This window comes from Elephantulus edwardii, unplaced genomic scaffold, assembly GCF_000299155.1.
Source record: "Elephantulus edwardii isolate Elephantulus edwardi_28Jun2011 unplaced genomic scaffold, EleEdw1.0 scaffold00058, whole genome shotgun sequence".
Classification (NCBI taxonomy): Eukaryota; Metazoa; Chordata; class Mammalia; order Macroscelidea; family Macroscelididae; genus Elephantulus; species Elephantulus edwardii.
The window spans coordinates 10274442-10298042 of NW_006399808.1; the positions used below are offsets into that span (position 1 = coordinate 10274442).

The window sequence follows — 23601 nt, forward strand, 5'->3', positions numbered from 1 at the left end:
CTTTTTAACAAATAGTGCTGGCAAAATTGGAAAACTATCTTCAGAAAACTCAAGCAAGATCCATATCTCAATCTATACACAAAAACCAATTCAAAATGGATTATGGACATAGGACTAAAACCAGGGACTATAAATTTCATTAAGAAAAACTTGGAAGAACTCTAGAAGTTCTAATCCACAACATAAATAGTCTTCCAAGCATCCAGAAAAAGCTACAACCAGGAGAGGATAAAATAGATGAATGGGACCTTCTAAGAATCAAATCCCTATGCACTTCCAAAAACTTCTCCAACAGGGTAGAAAGGGAAGCCACAAAATGGGAAAAAATATTTGGTAATTACATGTTTGATAAGGGACTTATATATAAAATTTATAAAATACTTACTTGGGCATCAGAACGAGATAAATGTCAACAACCCAGTTGGGCACAGGATATGAACAGACACTTCACCAAAGAAGACATTCAGATGGCAAACAAACCCATGAAGAAATGTTCAAATCCCTAGCTCTAAGTGAGATGAAAATCAAAACAACTATGAGATATCATCTCACCCCAGTAAGAATAGCAAAATTTAACAGAACAGCAAACATCAAATGCTAGTGAGGTTGTGGAGAAACTGGAACCCTTATTCACTGTTGGTGGGAGTGTAAAATGGTGCAACTACTATGGAAGGCTGTATAGTGCTTTCTCAAAAAGTTGCAAATAGAAATACCATTTGACCCAGTAATTCCACTACTGAGAATTTACCCTAAAGAAACCATAACAACCACCCAAGCAGAGATATACACACACTTGTTTGTTGTGGCCTTGTTCACAATAGCAAAGATCTGGAAACAACCCAAGCGCTCATCAACAAATGAATAGATAGAGAAGGTCTGGTATATTCACACAATGGAATACTATGCAGCATTGAAAAACAAGGAACTCATGCAATATTATGCAAAATGGATGACCCTGGAGGACATTATACTGAGTGAAATATCTCAGTCACAAAAAGACAGATATTGCATAAGGCCACTGTTGTAAAACGGGACTAACATCAAGGTTGAGGGAAGACAGAAAAGGAGGGGAGGAATGATGTATATTGCCTTGAAACAGATGAGCGAGAGAACTGTTTAAAAGGGATATATGAATGGGTATTCTTGTCATTATAGAAGTCCAGAGTGAAGCCTCATTAGTGGAGTGGACTTGGAGAGAGGGATTATATAACAATGAAAGACTTGTTCTTTTCAAGGAGAAGAGTGAATTGGGGGGGGGGGCGTGAGCAGGGAGAAAAGTGCAACAATGAATGACTGGAAACCCTAAGTCTCTCTAAACTTTGATTATAATTTTTAAAAAAGGGAAAAATGTCAACTAACAATTAAAAAAAGCAGTTATTATTTTTGTATACCTAAATTTAACATTCTTAAACAATTAAAAGGGAAAAAAGGGAATTTTCCATTTTTAAATAAAGTATTGAAAAAAAAAAGGCCCAGGAAATACCAGTTGATACAGTTTAGGAAACATAGCCCTGGATGTGCTTACCAGTCTATGCCAACAAATTTGGAAGATAATGTACTGGCAAATAGAACCATATTTGTTCCCATTCTAAAAAAAAAGGTAATCCAACAGAGTGCAGAAGTTACCAAACAGTATCTTTAATATCATTTGCTGAAGATTATTCAAAATGGCTGGAAGAGTACATTAACAGGGAACCTCCAGAAATTCAAACTGGATTCAGGAGAGGCTATGGCATGAGGAATATAATTGTTGGTGTCATATGAATCTTGGCTAAAAGCAGAGAGTAGCAGAAAGGTGTTTACTTTGGAGTTTTCAATTATGCAAAGACATTTAGCTGTGTTGATCATTTATGATCATTTATGATCAATTATGGCTAACATTGAGAAGAATGGGAATCACAGAACACTTAATTGCACTCATGGGAGACCTTTACTTAAACCAAAAAGCAGTTTTCTGAACCATACAAGAGAACACTACATGGTTTAAAGTTAGGAAATGGGTGTGCCTGAGTACTATCTTTCTTCAGACTTGTTCAATCTGTATGCTGAGCAAATAATTTGAGAATCTGGAATCTATGAAGATGAGGCATCAGGATATGAGGAAGATTCATGAACATCCTACATATGCAGCTAATAGAACCTTGCTTACAGAAAGTGAAGAAGAGTTGAAGTACAATGCAGAAGACTACAACCATTCTTCTCCAACACCCCACAAATCAAAGGCATCAATTCTTTTTCTGTCATCTGTATTCTAGCTCTCAGACACATAGCCACAGATTGAAAAGACCAGAGCCTGAATCAGGTGCACTTTAGTCTTCATATTGACATCGTTGTTCCTCAGTAGTTTGGAGAGGCTCTTGACAGCAGATTTCCCAATGCAGCACACCTTTTTGTTTCATTACTGCTCATGCCAAGGGTGTTTATTTTGGATCCAAGCAAGATGAAATCATTGACAGTTTTAGTCTTTTCTCCATATCTAAGAAAGCACTAGGATAATACAGGTCTGTATTCTCTCGCCATACCTATTTAATTTGTATGCTGAGCAGATTATTTGAGAAGCTGGGCTCTGTGAAGAGGAATGTGGTATCAAGATTGGTGGAAGACTCGTCAATAACCTGAATTATGCAAATGACACAACCTGGCTTGCTGAAAGTGAGGTGGACTTGAAGAACTTGTTCCAGAAGATCAAAGAATAGATCCTTCAATATGGATTGCGCATCAACATCAAGAAAACAGTAATTCTTACCACCGGACCAATAGGCAACATCTGATAGATGGAGAAAAGATTGAACCTGTCAACAGCTTCATTTGTCTTACTTGGATCTGCAATTAACACCCTTGCTTCCAGTAGTCAGAAATTTAGGAGATACATTGCTCAGGGAAAGTCTGCAGTCAGGGACCTCTTCAAATTATTGAAGAGTAAAGACACCAGTTTGAGGACTAAGGTGCATCTGATTCATGCTATGGTCTTTCCGATCACTTGCTGTGCAGCTGAGAGCTGGACAGTGAAAAAGGATAACAGAAGAAGAATTGGTACATCTGAGCTGTGATGTTGGGGAATAGTACAGAACTGCCAAAAAAACCCAAACCAAAACCAAATGTGTCTTGGAGAAAGAGCAGCCAGAGTGCTCTTTGTAGACAAAGATGATAAAACTTTGCCTCACATACTTTGGGTATGTTGCTAGAAGGGGCTATTCTTTGGAGAAGAGCATGATGCTTGAAAAGGCAGAGGGTCAGTGAAAGTGAAGAAGACCCTCAACCAGGTTGATTTACACAGGACTGCCGCAGTTGGCTCTAGGGTGTAAGCAAGTGTGAGGATGGCACAGGATAGGACAAGGTTGTTCAGATCTGTTCATAAAAATCGCTATGGGTAAAAAAATAAAAATCACTATGAGTCGTACTCAACTTGATGGTATCTAACAACAAGAAAGCCTTGCTTAATCCAGGGTTATACATGTTTACACTTGAGTTTTATAGGTTTGTCTCATACATTTAGGTCTCTGGTCATTTTGAGTTAATATATATATTCTAAAATAGACATCCTGCTTTATTCTTTTGCAAGTGGCTAACCGTTGACCTCAGCATCATATACTGAAAGATTATTCATTTCCTACTGAATAGTTTTGGAAATTACATTATAATTTAAAGTATAAAAAGTACTAGAATTAAAGCACTTTATTTCTTTGTAAAAATTTATCAAGAGTATCAATGTTTTACACAAATAACACATGCCTTCGTGTGTATTTGCCTGCTTTTACTTCCTCAACAACTTCCTAGGTGAGGGAGCAGTTGGCAGACAAAAGTAGAAAGTAGAGATTTCCTGTTATTTGCATAAAAATACAGGTAATTTAAACAATACTTTCTACCTACAAAGTATTTTAATACCTTGGTGAAGTGTCATTCATCTTTCAAAGTTGAATCAGCCTCTAACATTTTATCCTTCTAGTTTTCAGTGTTAAAAAAACCTGAGAGTTCCTTTGTTGTGAAGGATTTTTGCTGGCATTGTATTGTCAGTACCTTTGTCCTATTTTTAATCACAGTCATTTTTCTGATTTGTGTCACGTTTATCCTCACTTTCTTCCCTGAGAGGGAATTCCTCAGGGAATTGCACTGCTAATCCAAAGGCCAGGCCTTTCTGGCAGTTGAATCCACCAGCAGCTCCAATGGAGAAAAATAGTCTCCTCCATGCAGTTTTCAGCCTTGGAAACTTAATGGAGGATCAGAATGAATTGGTTCTGACTCAACAGTAATAAGTTCTTCTGGCTGCATTTCCAAAGTTATTCCAGCAGTAGTGGTGCTGTGACTTCTCTTGTCAGCTGTTTCCTTGATAACTTCCTGAACATTCAGTTTGAATTTTGTGAAAGTAGATTTGGTAATTTGCCAGCATTTGGAGGTTTAGAAGGCATAAGTCTTGACTTAAATTCCAAAAGAGAATTTTTAATGAAAATAAATGATTAAATTTTTATTCTAAGTTTGGTGTCCCCCAAATATTTGATAAAAAAAACCCATTAATTAGAGTTCTAAGTTAACAGCCAGTAAATAACTTTCTTTTTAAATCCCTATACCCCTAGGATCTCATTTTTAAGTATCTTCTCATTTCTCTTGGGAGCTCTGGTGGCCTAGTAATAAGAAGTTGTGCTGCAATCCCAAAGGCACGCAGTTTGAATCCACCAGCTGCTCTGTAGGAGAAGGTTGGCCATACTCCTCTCATGATATTTACTGCCTCTGAAAACTCTGTGGAGGGTCAGTTATGTGTTGGTTCTGACTTGATGACAAACAGCAATAGCAATTCTCTAGAAGTATCTAGCCATCATAGTTGAGAGGTCAGAGTGGGGCTCAGAGATATGTAGAGAATGGACAGTCTCCTCCTGTGCAATTGAAACTGCCTCTGAAAACCTGACTTAGGGTTAGTTCTGGGTTGGTTCCAACTCTACAGTACACAACAGCAGCAACTATTAGTAGTTCTTTCAGTCAGTATTTGTTTCTCTCTTTCAGGTTGCAAATTACGGAGTAGGAGGACAGTATGAACCCCATTTTGACTTTGCACGGGTAAGTAAAAGAGATGCAGGATTTAAGAAACCTGCTGATGTTTAGGTATCATGTTAATACTGTTCTTTTAGTTTTAAAAATTAATAGGCTACATATAATTGTGGAAGCATGGTATGTAGATACTCTGAAATCTTTTTAGAGGCTTCAGCGTGGGTTGCTTGGGGTTTTGGAGCCCAGACCCTGCTCACTTGCTTAAATCCCATTGAACTTGTTGCCACTGAGTTAATTAATTCACAGCAACCCTCAGAGAACAGAACTGCTCAAGGCTGTTATCTTTATGTGATACTGCTATCACGTCTTTCTCAAGTGGAGGCTGATGGGTTCATCACTGACCTTTTTGTTAGCAGTGGAAAGCTTTAACTACTAGTGGAATGAATCGACATTATCTATAAAGGGCCAAATAGTTAATACTGTGGCTTTGAGGGTTATACAGTCCCTCTATTGCAGCTAATCAGCTTTGCTGATGCAGAACAAAAGCTACCACAGACAGTATTTAAATAAATTTATGGTTGTTTAAAAAAAACTTTGTAGATACTAAAATTTGAATTTCACATAATATTCATATGCCATTAAATACTATACTTCTTTTTGTTTTTTCCTAGTTATGTGAAAACCATTATTTCCTGGTGGATCATACAAAAATGGGTGGGTGGTCTAGATTTGGCCCACGGAATGTAGTTAATCAGCCCTTGATTTGGAGTGAAATAGACGTAAATCCTTTCTGCATACCAAAGCAGGAGTCACTCCACTTCCTAAACAACATGCCTCCAGAAACTATGAACTTTGATAAATGTCAGTAGTTGTAGAAGGTCTCTAGGCCTTTTGTTCATAGGATCATTAGGAGTTTTGCTACACTTGAAGGCAATCAGCAACAACATGCATATGCCGAGTACTCTTGTCCACTTAGAGACAAGGATGATGAAGTTCTGTCTCATGTTGTTTGTTGTTGTTATGTGCCGTTGAGTGGCTTGCAACTTATAGCGACCCTATGTACAACAGCCCTAAACTCTGCTCTGTCCTGTGCCAATCGCACTGTCTCTGACACTCCCATCCCAATTATCCCAGTCACTGAATCAATCCACCTCATAGAGGGCCTTCCTCTCCTGCGCTGTCCCTCCACCCTCCCAAGCATGATGTCCTCCTCCAAGGACCAGTCTCTCCTCACAACATGTCCAAAGTATGTTAGATGGAGCCTCAGGATCCTTGCCTCCAAGGAGCCACCTGGTTTAACCCTTTCCAGGACAAATCTGTTTGTTTTCCTATCAGTCCATGATATTCTCAATATTCTTCTCTAGCACCACAGCTCAAAGGCATCAATTCTCCTTCTATCCTCCTTGGTCATTGTCCAACTCTCTGATGCATAACAAGTGATTGCAAAGACCATGGCCTATATCAGACGCACCTTAGTCTCCAGAGAGACACCATTGCTCTTCAGTACTTTGGAGAGGTCCCTAACAGCAGACTTCCCCATGGCAATGCTCCTTTTAATTTCCTGGCTGCTGGTGCCAAGACTGTTGACTGTGGAGCCAAGCAAACTAAAGCTGTGTACAATCTCAATCTCTTCACCATCCATCCTCATGCTGCCAATTGGTCCAGTGGTGAGAATCTTTGTCTTCTTGACATTGAGCCTCAATCCATATTGTAGGCTGCAGTCCTTGAGGACCTGCCTGCTGCAGAGTGTCAAGGACTGCTCATCTTTCTCCTGCAGAACCTCTCTGGTGGATTCGAACCACTAGAAATGTGCCACCTTTTGGTCAGCAATGCAACAGGCTTTATAGACTAGGTCAACAGAGTTCTCATTTAAAACCAGGAAGGTGAAAATTGACTTAGTACAATCCCACAGTTATTTTGATTTCTTCAGGGGGGTGCGTGTGTGTGTAACAGCCATACATGAAAAGTTTTGTGTAACTACTAGCACAGTCCAGATATTTGTACCATTAGCACAAAACTCTCTTGTGGTACTTCTTGAGGGATTTACATACCCTCCAATTCCCTAGTCCCAATTGCTAGTAACCACTAATCTGTTCTCATTCTCTGTAATTATGTTATTTCAAAAATGTTAGAAAAGAAATCATACGGTATTTATTCTTTGGGAGTCTCTCTTTTTCATTCAGTACAATTTCTTCTAGGTAATTTCTTCAGCCCAGATTGTGTACATCACCTCTTTTTATTGCTAATTGTTTATTCACCTTTTGAAGAACATTTGGATTATTTCCAGTTTGAGCATATTACAGAGAAAGATGATCTGGTCACTTGAGTACAGTTTCTGTATGAAAAATATGTGTTCATTTTTCTGGGATAAATTCCAAGAGCCTGTGCTGTGTTTTATGAGAAGCTGTGGTGTGAAGTAAGCATTATAGATGGCTGTTTGCACCCACTAGCCACGCCAAGGGAGAAAGATAAGGCAGTTGGCTTATACAGTCTCCAGAACTCTGTGGGACAGTTCTGTTGTGTCCTGTGGAGTCCATGTGATATGATTTGGAATTGATTCAATAGTAGTGACTCTCTTTGCTCTATTTGTGTATTTGTTTTTTAATGTTGTGTTTTAATTTAGATTTAAATTTTACTAATCTGAATTTATCTGAGATTATCTGGGAGGGTGGGCTCCATGAGGAGAAATGTGGGGTCAGGATTGATGGAAGATCTATCAGCAATCTGCATTATGCAGATGATACAACCCTGCTTGCTGAAACTGAGGAGGACCTGAAACGCTTGCTACAGAGGGTCAAGGACTGCAGCCTCCAATATGGATTGAGGCTCAATGTCAAGAAGAAAAAGATTCTCACCACTGGACCAATTGGCAGCATGAGAATGGATGGTGAAGAGATTGAGATTGTTCACAGCTTTAGTTTGCTTGGCTCTACAGTCAACACTCTTGGCACCAGTAGCCAGGAAATTAAAAAGGAGCATTGCCATGGGAAAGTCTGCTGTTAGGGACCTCTCCAAAGTACTGAAGAGCAATGGTGTCTCTCTGGAGACTAAGGTGCGTCTGTTACAGGCCCTGGTCTTTGCTATCACTTGTTATACATCAGAGAACTAGACAATGATCAGGGAGAATAGAAGAAGAATTGATGCCTTTGAGCTGTGGTGCTGGAGAAGAGTATTGAAGGTACCATGGACTACTAGGAAAACAAACAAATTCATCCTGGAAAGGGTTAAACTGGGCGGCTCCTTGGAGGCAAGGATTCTGAGGCTCTATCTAACATACTTTGGACATGTTGTAAGGAGAGACCAGTCCTTGGAGAGGGACATCATGCTTGGTAGGGTGGTCGAACAGCGCAGGAAGGGAAGGTCCTCTATGAGGTGAATTGATTCAGTGACTGGGGTAATTGGGATGGGTGTATTTGAGACAGTGCGATTGGCACAGAACAGAGCCGAGTTTAGGGCTGTTGCACATAGGATCGCTATGAGTCAGTTGCAGGTGACTCGATGGCACATAACAGCAACAACAACAATCGGAATTTTCAAAAGAAATTAAAATGCTGGCTAACCAAAAGAAAGAAAATCATCATACCATTAGACATTTATATAGACCTAGGCTACACAAAAAGTCATTGCTGTAGAGTCAGAACCAACTCATAGCTGACCTTCCAGAGGGTTTTCAGAGGCTGCAAATCACACAGAGGAATACCCATCTTTCACCCACAGAGCTGCAGGTGTCTTTGAACCACTTACTTTAGGGCTTACGTTAGGCACAACTCCTTACCACTAGGCCACCAGAGATCCCTTTACATCAGAATGAATGAAGGTGATGGAAGAAATGATGCCTTTGAGTTGTGGTGTGAAGGAGGGACTGCCAAATGAACAGACAGATATGTCTTGGAAATAGTGCAACCAAAGTGCTCCTTGGAGGCAAAGATGGCAAAACGTCATCTTTCATACTTTCGTCATGTGGGTGAGGATATTCCTTGGAAAGAGATATCATGTGTGGAAAGATGGAGGGTCAGCAAAGGAGAGGAAGACCCTTAATGGGATTGACAGTGATTTCAGAAGTAAACTCTAGTGTGTCAGAGATGATGAGAATGGCACAAAGTAGGGCAGGATTCAGGTCGGTTGTTCATAGGGTCGATAGGAGTCATACCTGACAGCACCTAACAACAAGGCTTAACAAATCATTTCCCCACAGGAAGTATTCATTACATAAACTGAAGTAAAAATCAAGAATTTGAATGCCTAGGCTATATATTGCCTCCATATTATAAAGTGAACCTTTGGGTTGTTTTGGCAATACCCTTCATCCAGCATTTTGTTTGTTTTGCTGAATTTCATACTAACATTGAATCTTTTATGTGTTATTCCCAGAAAGATGAACCAGATGCTTTCAAAGAGTTGGGAACAGGAAACAGAATTGCAACGTGGCTGTTTTATGTAAGTAGTGTAAGTTTTTGTTTTAAGTTGGGATTTGGTAAGGTATCTTACTTACTTTGATGTGTTCAAATAAGATTGTTTTGCATAACTCTAAATTAAGATACTAGCTGAAAATTTACAACAGATACTAAGATTTTTTTTTTTAAATTTGAAACTTTTTCAGATAGTAAAAGATTTATTGTGGAAAGTTTTTGAGAAACTTGAAGACAAAATAACTGATAATCTTAACATTACATAACATTGTTATAACAACATAAATCATTGTTATTATTTTGGAGAATAGACTATGTGGTTAGCCTTAAGTTTGTATGTATATAAAAATATAAATATTTACATGAATTTCTGCATGTGAATGTACACATACTATTTTAATAAACTTAATGAAAATTTTGATTGAGGTATACTTTCAGAAAAGTATATAAATTGTGTGATAAATTTTCATGAAGTGAGCATGCATGGTGCACTCAGTTATCAGATCCAGAAATGGCATATCACAGTCTCATTCAAAGATAATCACTCTCACATTTATTAAAATTTCAGAGTAGGATCTTCATTAAAATTTTAAATTGTTTATATTGTCATACTTGCAGGGGAAATAAAAATAATTTTGGTAATATTTGTTCCAGTTCTATTGTTACATAACGGATCACCCGAAAATGAAATTATTTGAAAGAGTAACAATCATTTTACTATTATTTCATAGTTGACTGTGTGCAGCTTATGTTTCTTGTTCCAGGTTTCTTAAGCATTTACAGTCACATGAAGAGTGGGGCTAAAGTTATCCCAAAGGCTTGAATTTGTGGCTGACTATAACTAGAAACTCGCTGTAGCCTGGACTTCCTCATAACATTGTGATTGGGTTACAGGAGAACAAGGCAGAAGTGCATGGCATTTTATGATGGTACTACTAAAGACTAAAGCCTTTAGTATAGATTATACCTCAACGTTAAGAAAACAAAAATCTTTACAACAGGACCAATAGACAATATCATGATGAATGGAGAAAAGATTGATGCTATCAGGGATTTCATTTTGCTCTGGATCCACAATCAGCACCCATGGAAACAGCAGTTAGGAAATCAGAAGATATGTTGCACTGGGCAAATCTAATGTTAAGGACCTCTTTAAAGTGATAGAGCAAAGATGTCAGTTTAGTGACTAAGATGTTCCTGATCCAAGCCATGGTATTTTCAGTTTCTTTATATGTATGTGAGAATTAGACAATAAGGAATAACAAAGAATTGATAACTTTGAATTATCTTGGCAAAGACTTCCTCTCACATACATTGAGATGTTATCAAGAGTGCCAGTCTTTGCAAAAAGACATCATGCTTAGAAAAGTTAGTGAAGGAGATGAAGCCCTACAATAAGATAGGTTGACACAATGACAACAAAAAATGGCTTCATACCAGAGAATGTAAGGATGACACAGGATCAGGTTGAATTGTACATTGGGTCACCATGAGTCAGGATCAAAATTCTATCACCTACCAACAAAACCCTCAGAAACCATAGTGTCCTTATGGTGCACTTTTCTAATCTAGGCAGTGACAAAGGTCTGTCAAGTTTAAGAGAAGGGAACATAGGCTCTACCACTCAGGAAGAATGTCATTATGTGAATAAGTGGAAATACAAGGCAGGACATAGTGCGATATATTTGAAAAATGTATTCTGCCACATGCTATATTTTTGTTAGTGAGAAACGTATAATTTATATCTAGATTTAATTTTGCTACTTTTTCAATCTCCTTACATGAAACTTTGCATCTCACTTTCTGTTGAATTTCATGAATCTGAAGTCTTGCTACTACCATTTCCTCCCTTTTTGCCTGTTTTGTTTTTCCTTTTCTTTTTGCCACCTTCTTTTTAAAAAATTGATTTTTTATTTTATGCAAGTTTGCAAATACTTTTTTTTTTTGCAAATACTTTTATGCACTCATTTATAAACATTTTGTTTATTACATCAGTTACCATTGATTCACTCCAAATCATTACCATGAAGTTGAACCAGCTTATAACTGACTCTCCAGTGAGTCTTCAGAGACTACAAATCACATGGGAGAAGAATGCCCATTTTTCTTCCAAGTGGTGGATTTGAACTGCATGACTTTTGGTTGGGAGTGTAATTCCTTACTCACTAGGCCATCATGTCTCATCAATGTCTCCTTGTGTGTTGCCTTTATCCTCACTCAATTTATTTAGGCGTTTTAACTCCCTTTTGCTTTCCTTTTAATCCCTGTTAAATCTCCAAGATTGCTTCTATCTGTATGTAAACTTTTCCTTAACTTTTTATAATAGTGATTTTATACCATAATTATCCTTTTGTGACTGACTTATGTCAGTCAGCGTAATTTGGTCTTCATTCATTCATGTTGTGCAGTATTTCACAAATTCTTGACCATTTTTAGTAATACATAATATTCCATTTTTTTATGTATCTCACAACCAGAGTTTTTAGCCATTCCTTTGTTAATGAACAATGGGATTATTTCCAGCCCTTTATATTGTGAATACTACAGTAAAACGTGAGTGTTTATATGTTAGTTTATGTTACAGCTGTTATTTTACACACACACACACACACACACACACACACACACACTGAGTTACTGAATCAAATGTTATTTCTATCCCATATTTCTAAGTAAATATCAAACTGCATTCCACAATGGTTGTACCATTTTAGCATTGCTGCTAGCAGTGTATGAGAGTTCTCATCTCTCCATACGTAGCTGCATTTTATGTTCTACTTAAGCAAAAATTACATCCTTCCTGCATCATGAACTTGGCAGAACTTTGATCTTGAGCATTTCTTCATGTGTTTATATGAATGTTTTCTTTGCCACCTTCCATTTTTGTCTGTGCTTTCCCATATTATTGCACTCTTCCTTCTTCCTTATTGTTCTCTTAAATTCCTCTTTTCTATATTAAATTTATTTTCTCACCTTCCTGCCTTTCTTCCTTATTACTCTACTCCACATCTGATGTCAAATGGATCTTGGCTGAAAGCAGAGAATGCCAGAAAGATGTTTTATTGGCTGTGCAAAGGCATTTGACTGTGTGGATCATAAAAAATTGTGATTAACATTGAGAAAAATGGAAATTCCATTATATATAATTGTGCTTATGCAAAACCTGTACATAGACGAAGAAGCTGTTGTCTGAACAGAACAAGGGAATACTGTGTGGTTTAAAATCGGGAAATGCGTGTCCCAGTTATATATATGTTCGCCATACCTATTCATTCTGTTTGCTGAACAAATGATTTGAGAAGCTGGACTCTCTGAAGAGGAATGTGGCCTCAGCACTGGAGGAAGATTCTTCAACAGCAACTTGTGTTATGCATATGACACAACCTGTTTGTAGAAAGTGAAGAAGACTTGAAGCAATTACAGCAGAGGATCAGAGACTGTATAGCCTTCAGTATTGGGATTACGTCTCAACATTAAGAAAACAAAACCTCTCACCACTGGACCAAATAGACAACATCATGATAAATGAAGAAAAGATGGATTTTTTAAAAAAATTATTTCATCTTATTTGGATCCACAATCTTCATCCATTTCAGTAATAATCAAGAAATGAAAAGACCTGTTGTACTTGGAAAATCTAATGTCAAAGACATTATCACAAAGTGATAATGTGCAACAATGTCAGTTTAAAGACTACGTTGAACCTGATCCAAGCCGTAGTATTTTTTTGTTGCTTTTTATGCATCTGAAAGACAGAGAATAAGGATGACAAAAGAATGGTGCTTTTGAATTGTGATGTGGAGAAGAGTGAACATCCCTTGGATTGAATGTCCCATGGACTTCCAAAAGAACAAACAAGAAACAAGTCTGTTTTGGAGGAAGTACAACCAGAGAGTACCTTAGAGGCAGGAATGGTGAAACTCTGTCTCACATACTTTGGGTATGTTATCAGGAAAGAACAGTCCTTGATAAAGGGCATCATACTGGGAAAGGTGGAGGGTCAGTGAAAGAGAGGAAGACCCTCAACTAGATTGATTAACACAGTGACTGTGACTGTGGGCTGGAGCATGGTGGAGATCATGAGAATGGGGCAAAGTAAGTGAAAGTTCAGATCTGTTTGTAGGATCACTATGAGTATAGTCAGCTTAATGGCACATAACAGCAGCAATGCTACTATATAGTCTGGCTTAGTATCTGTATGTTAGAAGACCAGACTTATCTGTGGGATGACTTCTTAAATGAAGAAAGCAGAAAGCACAATGTCATAAGGAAAAGACCAAAATAGATATCAGAAGATACTATGACATGCGTTTGAATGTAGTGATGCTAAAGGGAATGGAAGAAATGATGAAGTAAGAGTGAAGATTCAAAAGGCAACTCAAGAAGACAAATTACTATGAAATGTGCAAAGACTTGAGCTTAGAATATCTCAAGCTGAAGGAACTGAAAAAGAAATTCAAGACTCAAGTTGCAATACTGAGTGATTCTGTGGAAAAAATATTGAATGATGCAGGAAGACAAAAAAAAAGAATATATAGATATCAAAAAGAGGAAAAATGGAACCATTTCCAGAAGTAGCATATGATTAAAAAAACCCAAACAGTGGTAATGAAGATATACAAGCTGGAACAAAAGCATTGATAAAAATGAAGATCCTAGGAATTGATGAAATAGCAGTTGGAATGTTTAAACAGATACAGCTCTGGGTGTGCTCACTTATCAATGCCAAGACATTTGGAAGACAGTTACCTGACTAAGGGACTAGAAGAGATCTGTTTTGTTACCATTCCAATGAAAGATGACCCAGCAGAGTGCAGAAATTATTAAAAAAAATTCTTAGTGTCACAAACAAGTAAAATCTTGCTGAAGATTATTTTTAAATGGCAGGAAAATGCACTGATAGAGAACTTTCAGAAATTCAAGCTAGATTTAGAAAAGCCTATGAAATGAGGGATAATCATTGCTGAAGTTGAATGGATCTTGGCTGATAAGAGAATTCTGGAAAAATGCTTTTTTATATTTTTAACTGTGCAAAAGTATTCAACTGTGTGGGTCCTAACAAACCTCTATGGAGGACATGAATAAAATTCTATAACCTTTAATTGTGCTTAAATTAAAGCTGCATATAGATAAAAAAGCAATCATTCAGAGAAAGGGATACTCTGTTGTTCAAAATAAGGAAAATGCATTTCAAGGTTATTTAGTCTATGTGATGAGCAAAAATTTAAGTATCTAGGCTATATGAAGAAGAATGTGGCTTCCGGATTGGTAGACTTTATCAACAACCTACATTATTCACATGACACAGTCTTTATGGAAACTAAAGAAGACTTGGAACATTTATTAAAGGTGGTAAAAAGCTACAGCCTTCAGTGTAGATTATATCTCAGCATCAAGAAAACAAAAATCCTTACAGTTGATCAATAGGCAACACATGATAAATAGAAAAAGAGGGAAGTTGTCAAGGATGTAATTTTACTTGGATCCATAATTAACACCCATGGTGACAACAGTAAAAAAGACATGTTGTATTAGGCAAATCTAATTTTAGGGACCTCTTGACAAATCTAGTGTCAGGTGCTAAAGAGGGAGGATGTCAGTATCAAGAATAAGGTGTCTAAGTCAGAGAGCTAGACAATGACCAAGGAGGATAGAAGGAGAATTGATGCTTTTGAGCTTTGGTGTTGGAGAAGAGTGCTGAAGGTGCCATGGACTGCTAAGAGAACAAACAGATTCATCCTAGAGAGGGTTAAACCGGGCTTCTCCTTGGAGGCAAGGATTCTGACTGAGGCTTCATCTGACATACTTTGGTCATGTTGTAAGGAGAGGCTGGTCCTTGGAGAGGGACATCATGCTTGGGAGGGTGGAGGGCAGACGCGGGAGGGGAAGGCCCTCTGGGAGATGGATTGATTCGGTGACTGGGGCAATCGGGATGAGTGTGTCGGAGACAGTGAGATTGGCACAGGACAGAGCAGAGTTTAGAGCTGTTGTCCATAGAGTCGCTATGAGTGGCAAGCAACTCGACGGCACATAACAACAACAACAATGAGATATCATCTCACTGCAGTAAGAATAGCAAAATTTAACAGAGCAGCAAACATCAAATACTGGTGAGGTTGTGGAGAAACTGGAATCCTTATTCACTGTTGGTGGGAGTGTAAAATGGTGCAACCACTATGGAAAGCTGTATTGCACTTTCTCAAAAAGTTGCAAATAGAAATACCATTTGACCCAGCAGTTCCACTACTGGGAATTTACCCTAAAGAATCCATAACTTCCACCCAAGCAGATATATGCATACCCATGTTTATTGCGTCTTTGTTCACAATAGCAAAGAGCAGGAAAAAACCCAAGTGCCCATCAACAAACAAATGGATAGAGAAGCTCTGGTATAGTCACAAAATGGAATACTATGCAGCATTGAAAAGCAAGCAACTCATGAAATACTATGCAAAATGGATGACCCTGGGACATTATGCCGAGTGAAATATTTCAGTCACAAAAAGACAGGTATTGCATAGGGCTACTGTTGTAAACCGGGACTACTTTCGGCCTAGAGTGAAGACAGAGAATGAGTGGAGGAATGATGTATACTGCATTGAAGCAGATGAGGGAGAAAACTGTTTAAAAGGAATATATGATTGGGTGTTATTGTCATGACAGGAGTCCAGAATGAAGGCTACACAGTGGAGTGGACTTGCGGGGAGGGATTGCATAACAATGAAAGAGTTTTACTTTTTAAGGAGAAGAGTGAATTGGTGGGTTGGGGTGGGCAGGGCGAAAAGTGCAACAATGAATGATTGGAAACCCTAAGTCTCTGTAAACTTTCATTAAAATTAATTTAAAAAAAGAATAAGGTGTCATGATATTTTAAATTGCTTAATATGCATGTGGGAGTTGGATAATGAATAAGGAAGACTGAAGAAGAATTGATGCTTGTGAATTGTGATGTTGATGAATATTGAATATATCATGGACTACCCAAAGAACAAACAAATCTTTCTTGAAGGAAGTTCATCAAGAGGCAAGTATGGTGAAACATCATCGCATATACTTTGGGCATATTGTCAGGAAACACCACTTCTTAGAAGAAGACATCATGCTTGGAAATTTGAGGGTCAGCAAAGGAGAGGAAGACCCTTCATAAGATGTATTGACACAGTACCTGCAGATTTTGAGAGTGAAGCAGGAAAAGGCAACCTTTATAAAATTGTTAAAAGTCAGAGTTGAGAGTCGGCACCAAACAACAGTGCATACACTGTTCTTTTCCTAACATAATTAGTCTTTTGATTAGATTGATATTTATTTCTCCCAGTGTTTTAACATTGTTCATGTTTTTGTTATGTGCCATTGAGTCACTTTTGACTCACAGTGATCAACAGCTCTGAACTGAACTCTGCTCTATCTTGAGCCAATCTCATTGTCTCTAATACACGTACCCCCATTACCTCAGTCACTGAGTCATTCCATCTCCTCCAGGGTCTTCCTTTCTTGCGCTGTCCTCTACCCTTCCAAGCAAGATGCCTTTCTCCAAGCACTGGTCCCTCCTTGCAACATGCCCAAAGTATATCAGACGAAGCTTCACAATCCTTTCCTCCAAAGAGTAGTCTAGTTTCACCTCTTTAGGATGAACCTGTTTATTCTCCTAGCAGTCTATGGTATATTCAGTACTCTCAAGCACCACAGCTCAAAGGCATCAGCTCTGTCATCCTTAGTCATTGTCCAGCTCTCTCATGCCCAACAAATAATAAGTGACCTATAGTGTTTGTTTCTATTCTATTGACTCCGACTCATAGCAAAAATGAGCAAGGGCCACATGGGGAGTGCCATATCTGACCTTTATCAACTTCATAGAGGGAAACTATCCCTGACCACAGCATCAGTAACACAAAATCAATATCCATTAGGTCAGACATGTTCCCCACATTCCCATGCCTCTTTCTACTCATCTCAGCACCAACATTACTGGTTTACTGGCTCCAAAATCCAGTGTAGTAGCTCACCGACAACACAGAACCATATTGGGGATGTCAAAAGGCTGTAATCCGGATTAATAACAGAATATAGTCAGGACAGCTCCCAAAGTATGAACAGAGTTACCTTAGCCTCAAGTCTTATGGCTCATAAATATTCCCAAATTCTTAGTCCTGCCAGTATTGACTCTCCACTCAATTGTGCCACTCTTGGCTTCCTCTTCCCCTTCCATCTCCCTCTCCCCTCAAAAGTTCCATCTCACATCATTTGTCCAGTTCAGTCATTGCTGCTGCTGTCCCAAAGCATGTCCTACGTTTTATGGGACATCTCTTTTCTCTGGCCGGGGAAGAATTATCTCTTCTGATGGGGAAGATCTAGTTTCTGCAGCTAGAGCTGTTCAATTTATGGGCAAGATTAGCTGATCCTCTTGTAGATTGCTGAGATTGGATAGTCCCTTGTGGGATGGCAACCAGTCCTTTTGTGGACAAGCCAACATACATGTCTCACTTGGAAAGTCCTGCCTCTCCAAGTAGTCCATCATCCTCACTACAAAAGCCATATTGAGAGACAAACTCCATTCCTGTGTACTGGAGCTCTAATCCTTGCATAGTCTTGGTACCATCCTCAGGCCCAAAAAGTGATTTCTTTTTGCATTAACTCTGTCAGTCCGTCTCATTGAAGATCCTCTCTTTCATTGGCCCTATAGTTTTCCAAGCATGATGAGCATGTTGGCTCATCATAACCGCATGTTCAAAGATATGAGGCACAGTCTCACCATCCTTCTAAGAAGCTGCCTTGCTGCACTGATTCTAAAACATATCTTTTCTTTTGGCAGTCTCTTCTTTTTCATTTTCTGCGCAACTTTTAAAAAATTTTTTCAAAGTTAGTTTACTAATTATTTAAGAGCAGATAGTTTTTTATATTCCTTATATCCTTTATCATATAGTATACTTCTTTTAACTTATTTAATATTTTTATCTTTATCTAAATGATACCTGTTATTAAAATAAAAGCCTTGTTTTCTCTTCTACTGCATATTTGTATTTAATATTTGTAGTTACTTGTTCTAGAGGTGATACTTTAATACAACATATAATTGTGTTTGTTTTATGGTACAATCTGAATGTATCTGTACATTCTGCTTGTATTGCTTTTAAAAGAGATCCCTGCTATATAATCAATGTTTCCTTAACATATGTTACTTTTATTTTGGAGAGTTGATTTTTTTATCTATTTTTTTAATTTTAATGAAAGTTTACAGAGACTTTGGATTTCCATTCATTCATTGTTGCACACTTTCCTCCCTGCCCTCCCCTCTCCTCCCTTTCCTTCATTTAGCTTTTCTCTCTGAAAAGTAAAAAAAAATTTCTTTAATTGTTATACAGTTCCACCCCCCCCTCCCCAAGTCCTTTCCACTACGCAGCATTCATTCTGGACTCATGTCATTACAATACCTAATCATATATTTCCCCTAAACAGTTCTCTCCCTCATCTGTTTCAATGCAGTATACATTATTTATCCCCTCTTAGTTTCCCCCAACTCTGATGTCAGACCCGCTTTACAACAATGGCACTATTTAGTCCTTTTGTGACTGAGATATTTCACTCAGCATAATGTCCTCCGCAGTTATCCATTTTGAATACTATTTCATGAGTTCCTGATTTTCAATGCAGCATTGCATTCCATTGTGTGACTATATCAAAACTTCTCTAGCCATTCGTTTGTTAATGGGCACTTGGGTTATTTCCAACTCTTTGCAATTGTGAACAAAGCCAGTTGTGATTTCTTTAGGGTATATTCTCAGTAGTGGAATTGCTAGGTCAAATGATACTTCTATTTGCAACTTTTTGAGAAAGCACCATACTACCTTGCATAGTGGTTGCACCATTTTACACTCCCACCAACAGTGAAGAAGGGTTCCAGTTTCTCCACAACCTTGCCAGAATTTGTTGTTTGCTGTTCTGTTAAATTTTGCTGTTCTTATTGGGATGAGATGATATCTCATAATTGTTTTGATTTGCATCTCTCTGAGCGCTCAGGATTTTGAACATTTTTTCATGTGTTTTTTTGGCCAGCTGAATGTCTTCTTTGAGGAACTGTCTGTTCATGTCCTGTGCCCATTTTTCAGTTGGGTTGTTTTCTTTTATCTTGTGCTTGAGTGTTTTATAAATTCTAGATACAAGTCCCTTATCTGACATGTCATTACCAAAAACTTTTTTCCAGTATGTGGCTTTCCTTTTTACTCTCTTGGAGAAGTTTTTGGATGTGCGTAGGGATTTGATTCTTAGAAGGTCCCATTCATCTATTTTATCCTCACCCGGTTGTAGGTTTTTCAGGATGCGTGGAAGACTGTTTACGTTATGGATTAGGGCTTCTTCTTTTTTCTTTTGGGATCTATTCTGTATGGTGTTTGCTCAGCTTCTTGAATATATGTTTTTATTCTTCATTATGCCTGAGAAGTTTTCTTATAGGAATTCTTCCACAACTTTTTCTATGCCTTAATTCTTCCTGTTCTTGGATTCTGATGATGTGTGTGTTACTTCTCTTGATGGTGTCTCATATTATTCTTAGGTTTTCTTCTTTTCTCTTCCTTTTTGATTATGCTTTTTGCTCTAGCAGATCAATGGTGACAATTCTATATTCCATTTCACTCATTCTGTATTCCATCTCTTGAACTCTGTTTTCCATCATATTGACAGCATCTGAAACATTGGACCTTATATTTTGGATTGTAGTTTCTTGTTTTTTCCAGTGTCTCATTTGTTTTATGTGCATTGTTTTGGATTTTTTTTAAGCTCCTCCTAGTTTTCGCTTGCAGTATCCTGTAATTCTTCATGTTTGCTTTTCACCCATTGAAGATATTAAATCATTTTTTTCTTAAATTCTGTGTCAGAACATTTCATCCGACTTTCTGGCTTCAGGAAATCCACCGATACTGTGTCATTTTATTGGGGTGATATCTTGCTTTGAGCTTATGTAGGAAGTGAGGTTGTCTGCTTCTTCCTGACATTGCTGTGGTAGAGTTTTTCGTGCCTGAGGCAATAACTGGTTCTTGATCTGATGTCACTGCTCCAGAAGAAGGTTGGGCAGGCACCTACACAGGTGCACGTAGGGTCTTAGGGTGGGTGCATGCACAGATGCACGCAGAGCCACACAGGAGGGAGGTTGTGTGCCGGGGTGTGGGTGGGGTAGGGTACCTGAGTGGGAAAGCTGGGAAGCCTTAGTTTTTGCCTTGAGAACTGGGTCTGCCACCCCAGTAGAGCTCCAACTGTCTCACTCCCTCCTGTTTAAGGTGATGGGGTCCCACAATTGGTCCAGCAATCAGCAGTGATCCCCCCAAGTACCTCACTCACATTCCCACTGTCCTACTTGCTCATGGCAGGTGGGGCCCACCACGGCTCACTGCTCTTCACCAAGGCTCACTGCTCCTCATCGAGGCATGCTGCTCTCCTCTGAGGCTCCTAAACGAATTTTTTAAATAATATTTCTCACTCAGATTCCATCTGTCTTGCTCTCTACTCACTCTGTGCTTGGCTTGCTTCGCTCTTGAGAGGTTATGTTTTGTTCTACATTGTCTCTATGATTAATTTGATGTAATTCTTAGATAGTCTCATTTTCAGTGTTTGATTCTCAACCATGAAAAATGACAAAACTGATTTTAGTGCATTATTATTTGTCTCTTGGCATTTAATTTCTTTTATTCACATTTGCTCATTTAAAGAAATAGTTTTAAACACATACTATTTTGGAAGTAGTATTCTGTACTCTAAAAATTCTGTGATAAACAGAAGTTTGGCCCTCAAGGAGCTTAAATTATAATACATTATAATATTGTGTGTGTGTGTGTGTGTGTGTGTGTGTGTCTCTATTATTTATCAGTTTTAAGTCTTATGTCATCTTTTTTTACCTATGAATATCTTACATTATGTCTATAGCCTTCTTTCTGTCTTTTTTGGGGGAGGGGCATATTCACACCCATGCTTTTATCTTTGGTTTTATCACTCATGTTTGTAAGCCTAAATAGCAGATTGGGGTTTTCTCTGTTCTGTTTTCCACTTTTTAATTGTGATTTTAACAAATTTACAGAAAAGTTTTATTTTCATTCATACATGGTTGAATATTTTCCTTCCTACATCCCCAGTGTACTTGTTCATTGTTGCATCATTTCCTCCCTTCACCACTCAACCCTGCTGCCTGGTCACTTTGCTATATATCTCTTATTCTGTACTGTTTTCATACTTATATTCCTTTTAAACAGTTCTTTCCTTCATCTGTTGCAGTGCAGTGTTCATTATTTATCCCCTTTTCTTTGTTACCACACAACTTCCTTGTAATTCCTTTTTTATAACAGTGGTATTCTACAGTTTTTGTCCTTTTGTGGTTGAGATATTTCACTCAGCATAATGTCCTCCAGGGTCATCTATGTTGTATAATATTTTATGAGTGCCTTGCTTTTCAGTGCTGCATAGTATTCCATTGTGTGAATATACCCTAGTTTTCCTATCCATTCACTTGTTGATAGGCATTTGGGTTGCTTTCATCTCTTTGCTATTGTGAATAACGCAGCAGTAAATATGGGTATGCATACATCTGTTTGGGTGGAAGCTATGATTTCTTTAGGGTATATTGCTACTAGTGGGGTTGCTGGGTCAAATGGCATCTCTATTTCCAGCTTTGGGAGAAAATGCCATACTGCCTTCCATAGTGGTTGTACCATTTTATACTCCCACCAGTAATAAGAGTTCCAGTTTCTCCACAACCTCACCAGTGTTTGTTGTTTGCTGCCCTGTTGAACTTTGCTGTTGTTACTGGGGCAATATGGTATCTCATGTTGTTTTGATTTTGAAAAACTAAGTTGCATACACAAACCCAACCATCTAAATAGAAGTCTAAATTTTTTAATCCACTTGAATTCTCCTCACAGTGGTATATTTTACTTTATTCTGCCCCACACCTCCTGATCTCAAGTTCCCTCTTGTCTTGTAGATGAGTGACGTGTCAGCAGGGGGAGCCACTGTTTTTCCTGAAGTAGGAGCTAGCGTTTGGCCCAAAAAGGTAAAGTTGCTTTGCTTGTTGGTTTGTTTGGTTTTTTTTTTTTTGCTTGGTTTTCTTTTATCTTTTCACTTTTTCCTTGGGTAGACGGGTCACCTGTGTTTTATGCTCTAACTAATGGGTTTAAAAGATCCCTATTTAAGGACTACATTTTCTGTCATTCTTATTACTGCTGCACTGCCAGCTCTCACTGTCTTCTGAGTACAGCCATCCCTGTCCCACATGTTTCACCTTAAGCCTGCCAGCTTGACAAAACTGACCAGTTCTCCTGCTAGGTTTCTACACACCTTTTACATAGTATCCTCCACACAAGGGTACCGTGCTTCTCACTTATATTTATTAGAAATCTAGTCAGTCTCCTTGTGTACTGTGGACACCTCTCTTGCACAATTTCCTATCCAGTGTTTGGTGAGCATTTAGAAAGATGTAGGGCTCCCCACATGCCTGTGTACAACAGAATGAAACCCTGTAGGTCCTGGGTCACCTTGTGAGCCTTGCCATGCTTATACCCCTTGTTGCAACCACCATGTCAGTCTATTTGTTGAGTGTCTTCCTCCTTTTCTCTGACCTTTTGCTTTCCCAAACATAATGTTCTTCTCCAGGTACTGGCCCCTTCTCTTAACATATCTAAAATATGTGAGTCTAAGCAGCATTCTAAATGAGGAATTTATTTGTTTATTCTTTTGTCAGTCCATAGTATGTTAGTGTGCCTCGATGGGCACAGGATAGGACACGGTTCAGATCTGTTGATTGTTGGGTTTCTATGAGACATCATAATTCAGTGACATCTAGCAATAGCAACACAGAAGGGCCATGTTTTGTAATTCAGTGCTCCGTAGTTCCACATGTTAGACTTATCTTGCTAATGAAACCCTTGGCTTTTTGACAAACACCTTTTTCATTAAGCATCTTTGTTGTATTAGCTTTCTCATATGTTTCGTAAAAATGCTTAAAGTGATAACATTTTTTATAGGAGAGCAAGGTCTCATGCAACTGTGGAAGAATCCTTCTGCAGGAAGTGTTAAGTACTGCTGAATGTGATGACTTGTCATTTTATTTGAGGATAATTTTTTGTTGCTCACCACAGGGAACTGCTGTTTTCTGGTATAATCTGTTTGCCAGTGGAGAAGGAGATTATAGTACGCGGCATGCAGCCTGTCCAGTACTAGTTGGAAACAAATGGGG

General features: G+C 38.3%; 1 protein-coding gene across 3 annotated transcripts in view; it reads left to right on the forward strand.

Moving 5' to 3' along the window:
• P4HA1 (prolyl 4-hydroxylase, alpha polypeptide I) overlaps positions 1-23601 on the forward strand; it is a 123596-nt gene that overhangs the window by 96083 nt on the left and 3912 nt on the right. The window contains exons 9-14 of one of the 3 annotated variants that reach the window (XM_006887549.1): positions 4996-5049; positions 6031-6039; positions 9091-9097; positions 9377-9417; positions 22351-22419; positions 23504-23600. In XM_006887549.1, coding sequence (XP_006887611.1) covers positions 4996-5049; positions 6031-6039; positions 9091-9097; positions 9377-9417; positions 22351-22419; positions 23504-23600 — 277 coding nt within the window. Of the gene's footprint in view, positions 1-4995; positions 5050-6030; positions 6040-9090; positions 9098-9351; positions 9418-22350; positions 22420-23503; position 23601 lie in introns of all 3 variants that reach the window. The other 2 variants (XM_006887547.1, XM_006887548.1) reach the window with 2 other exon arrangements.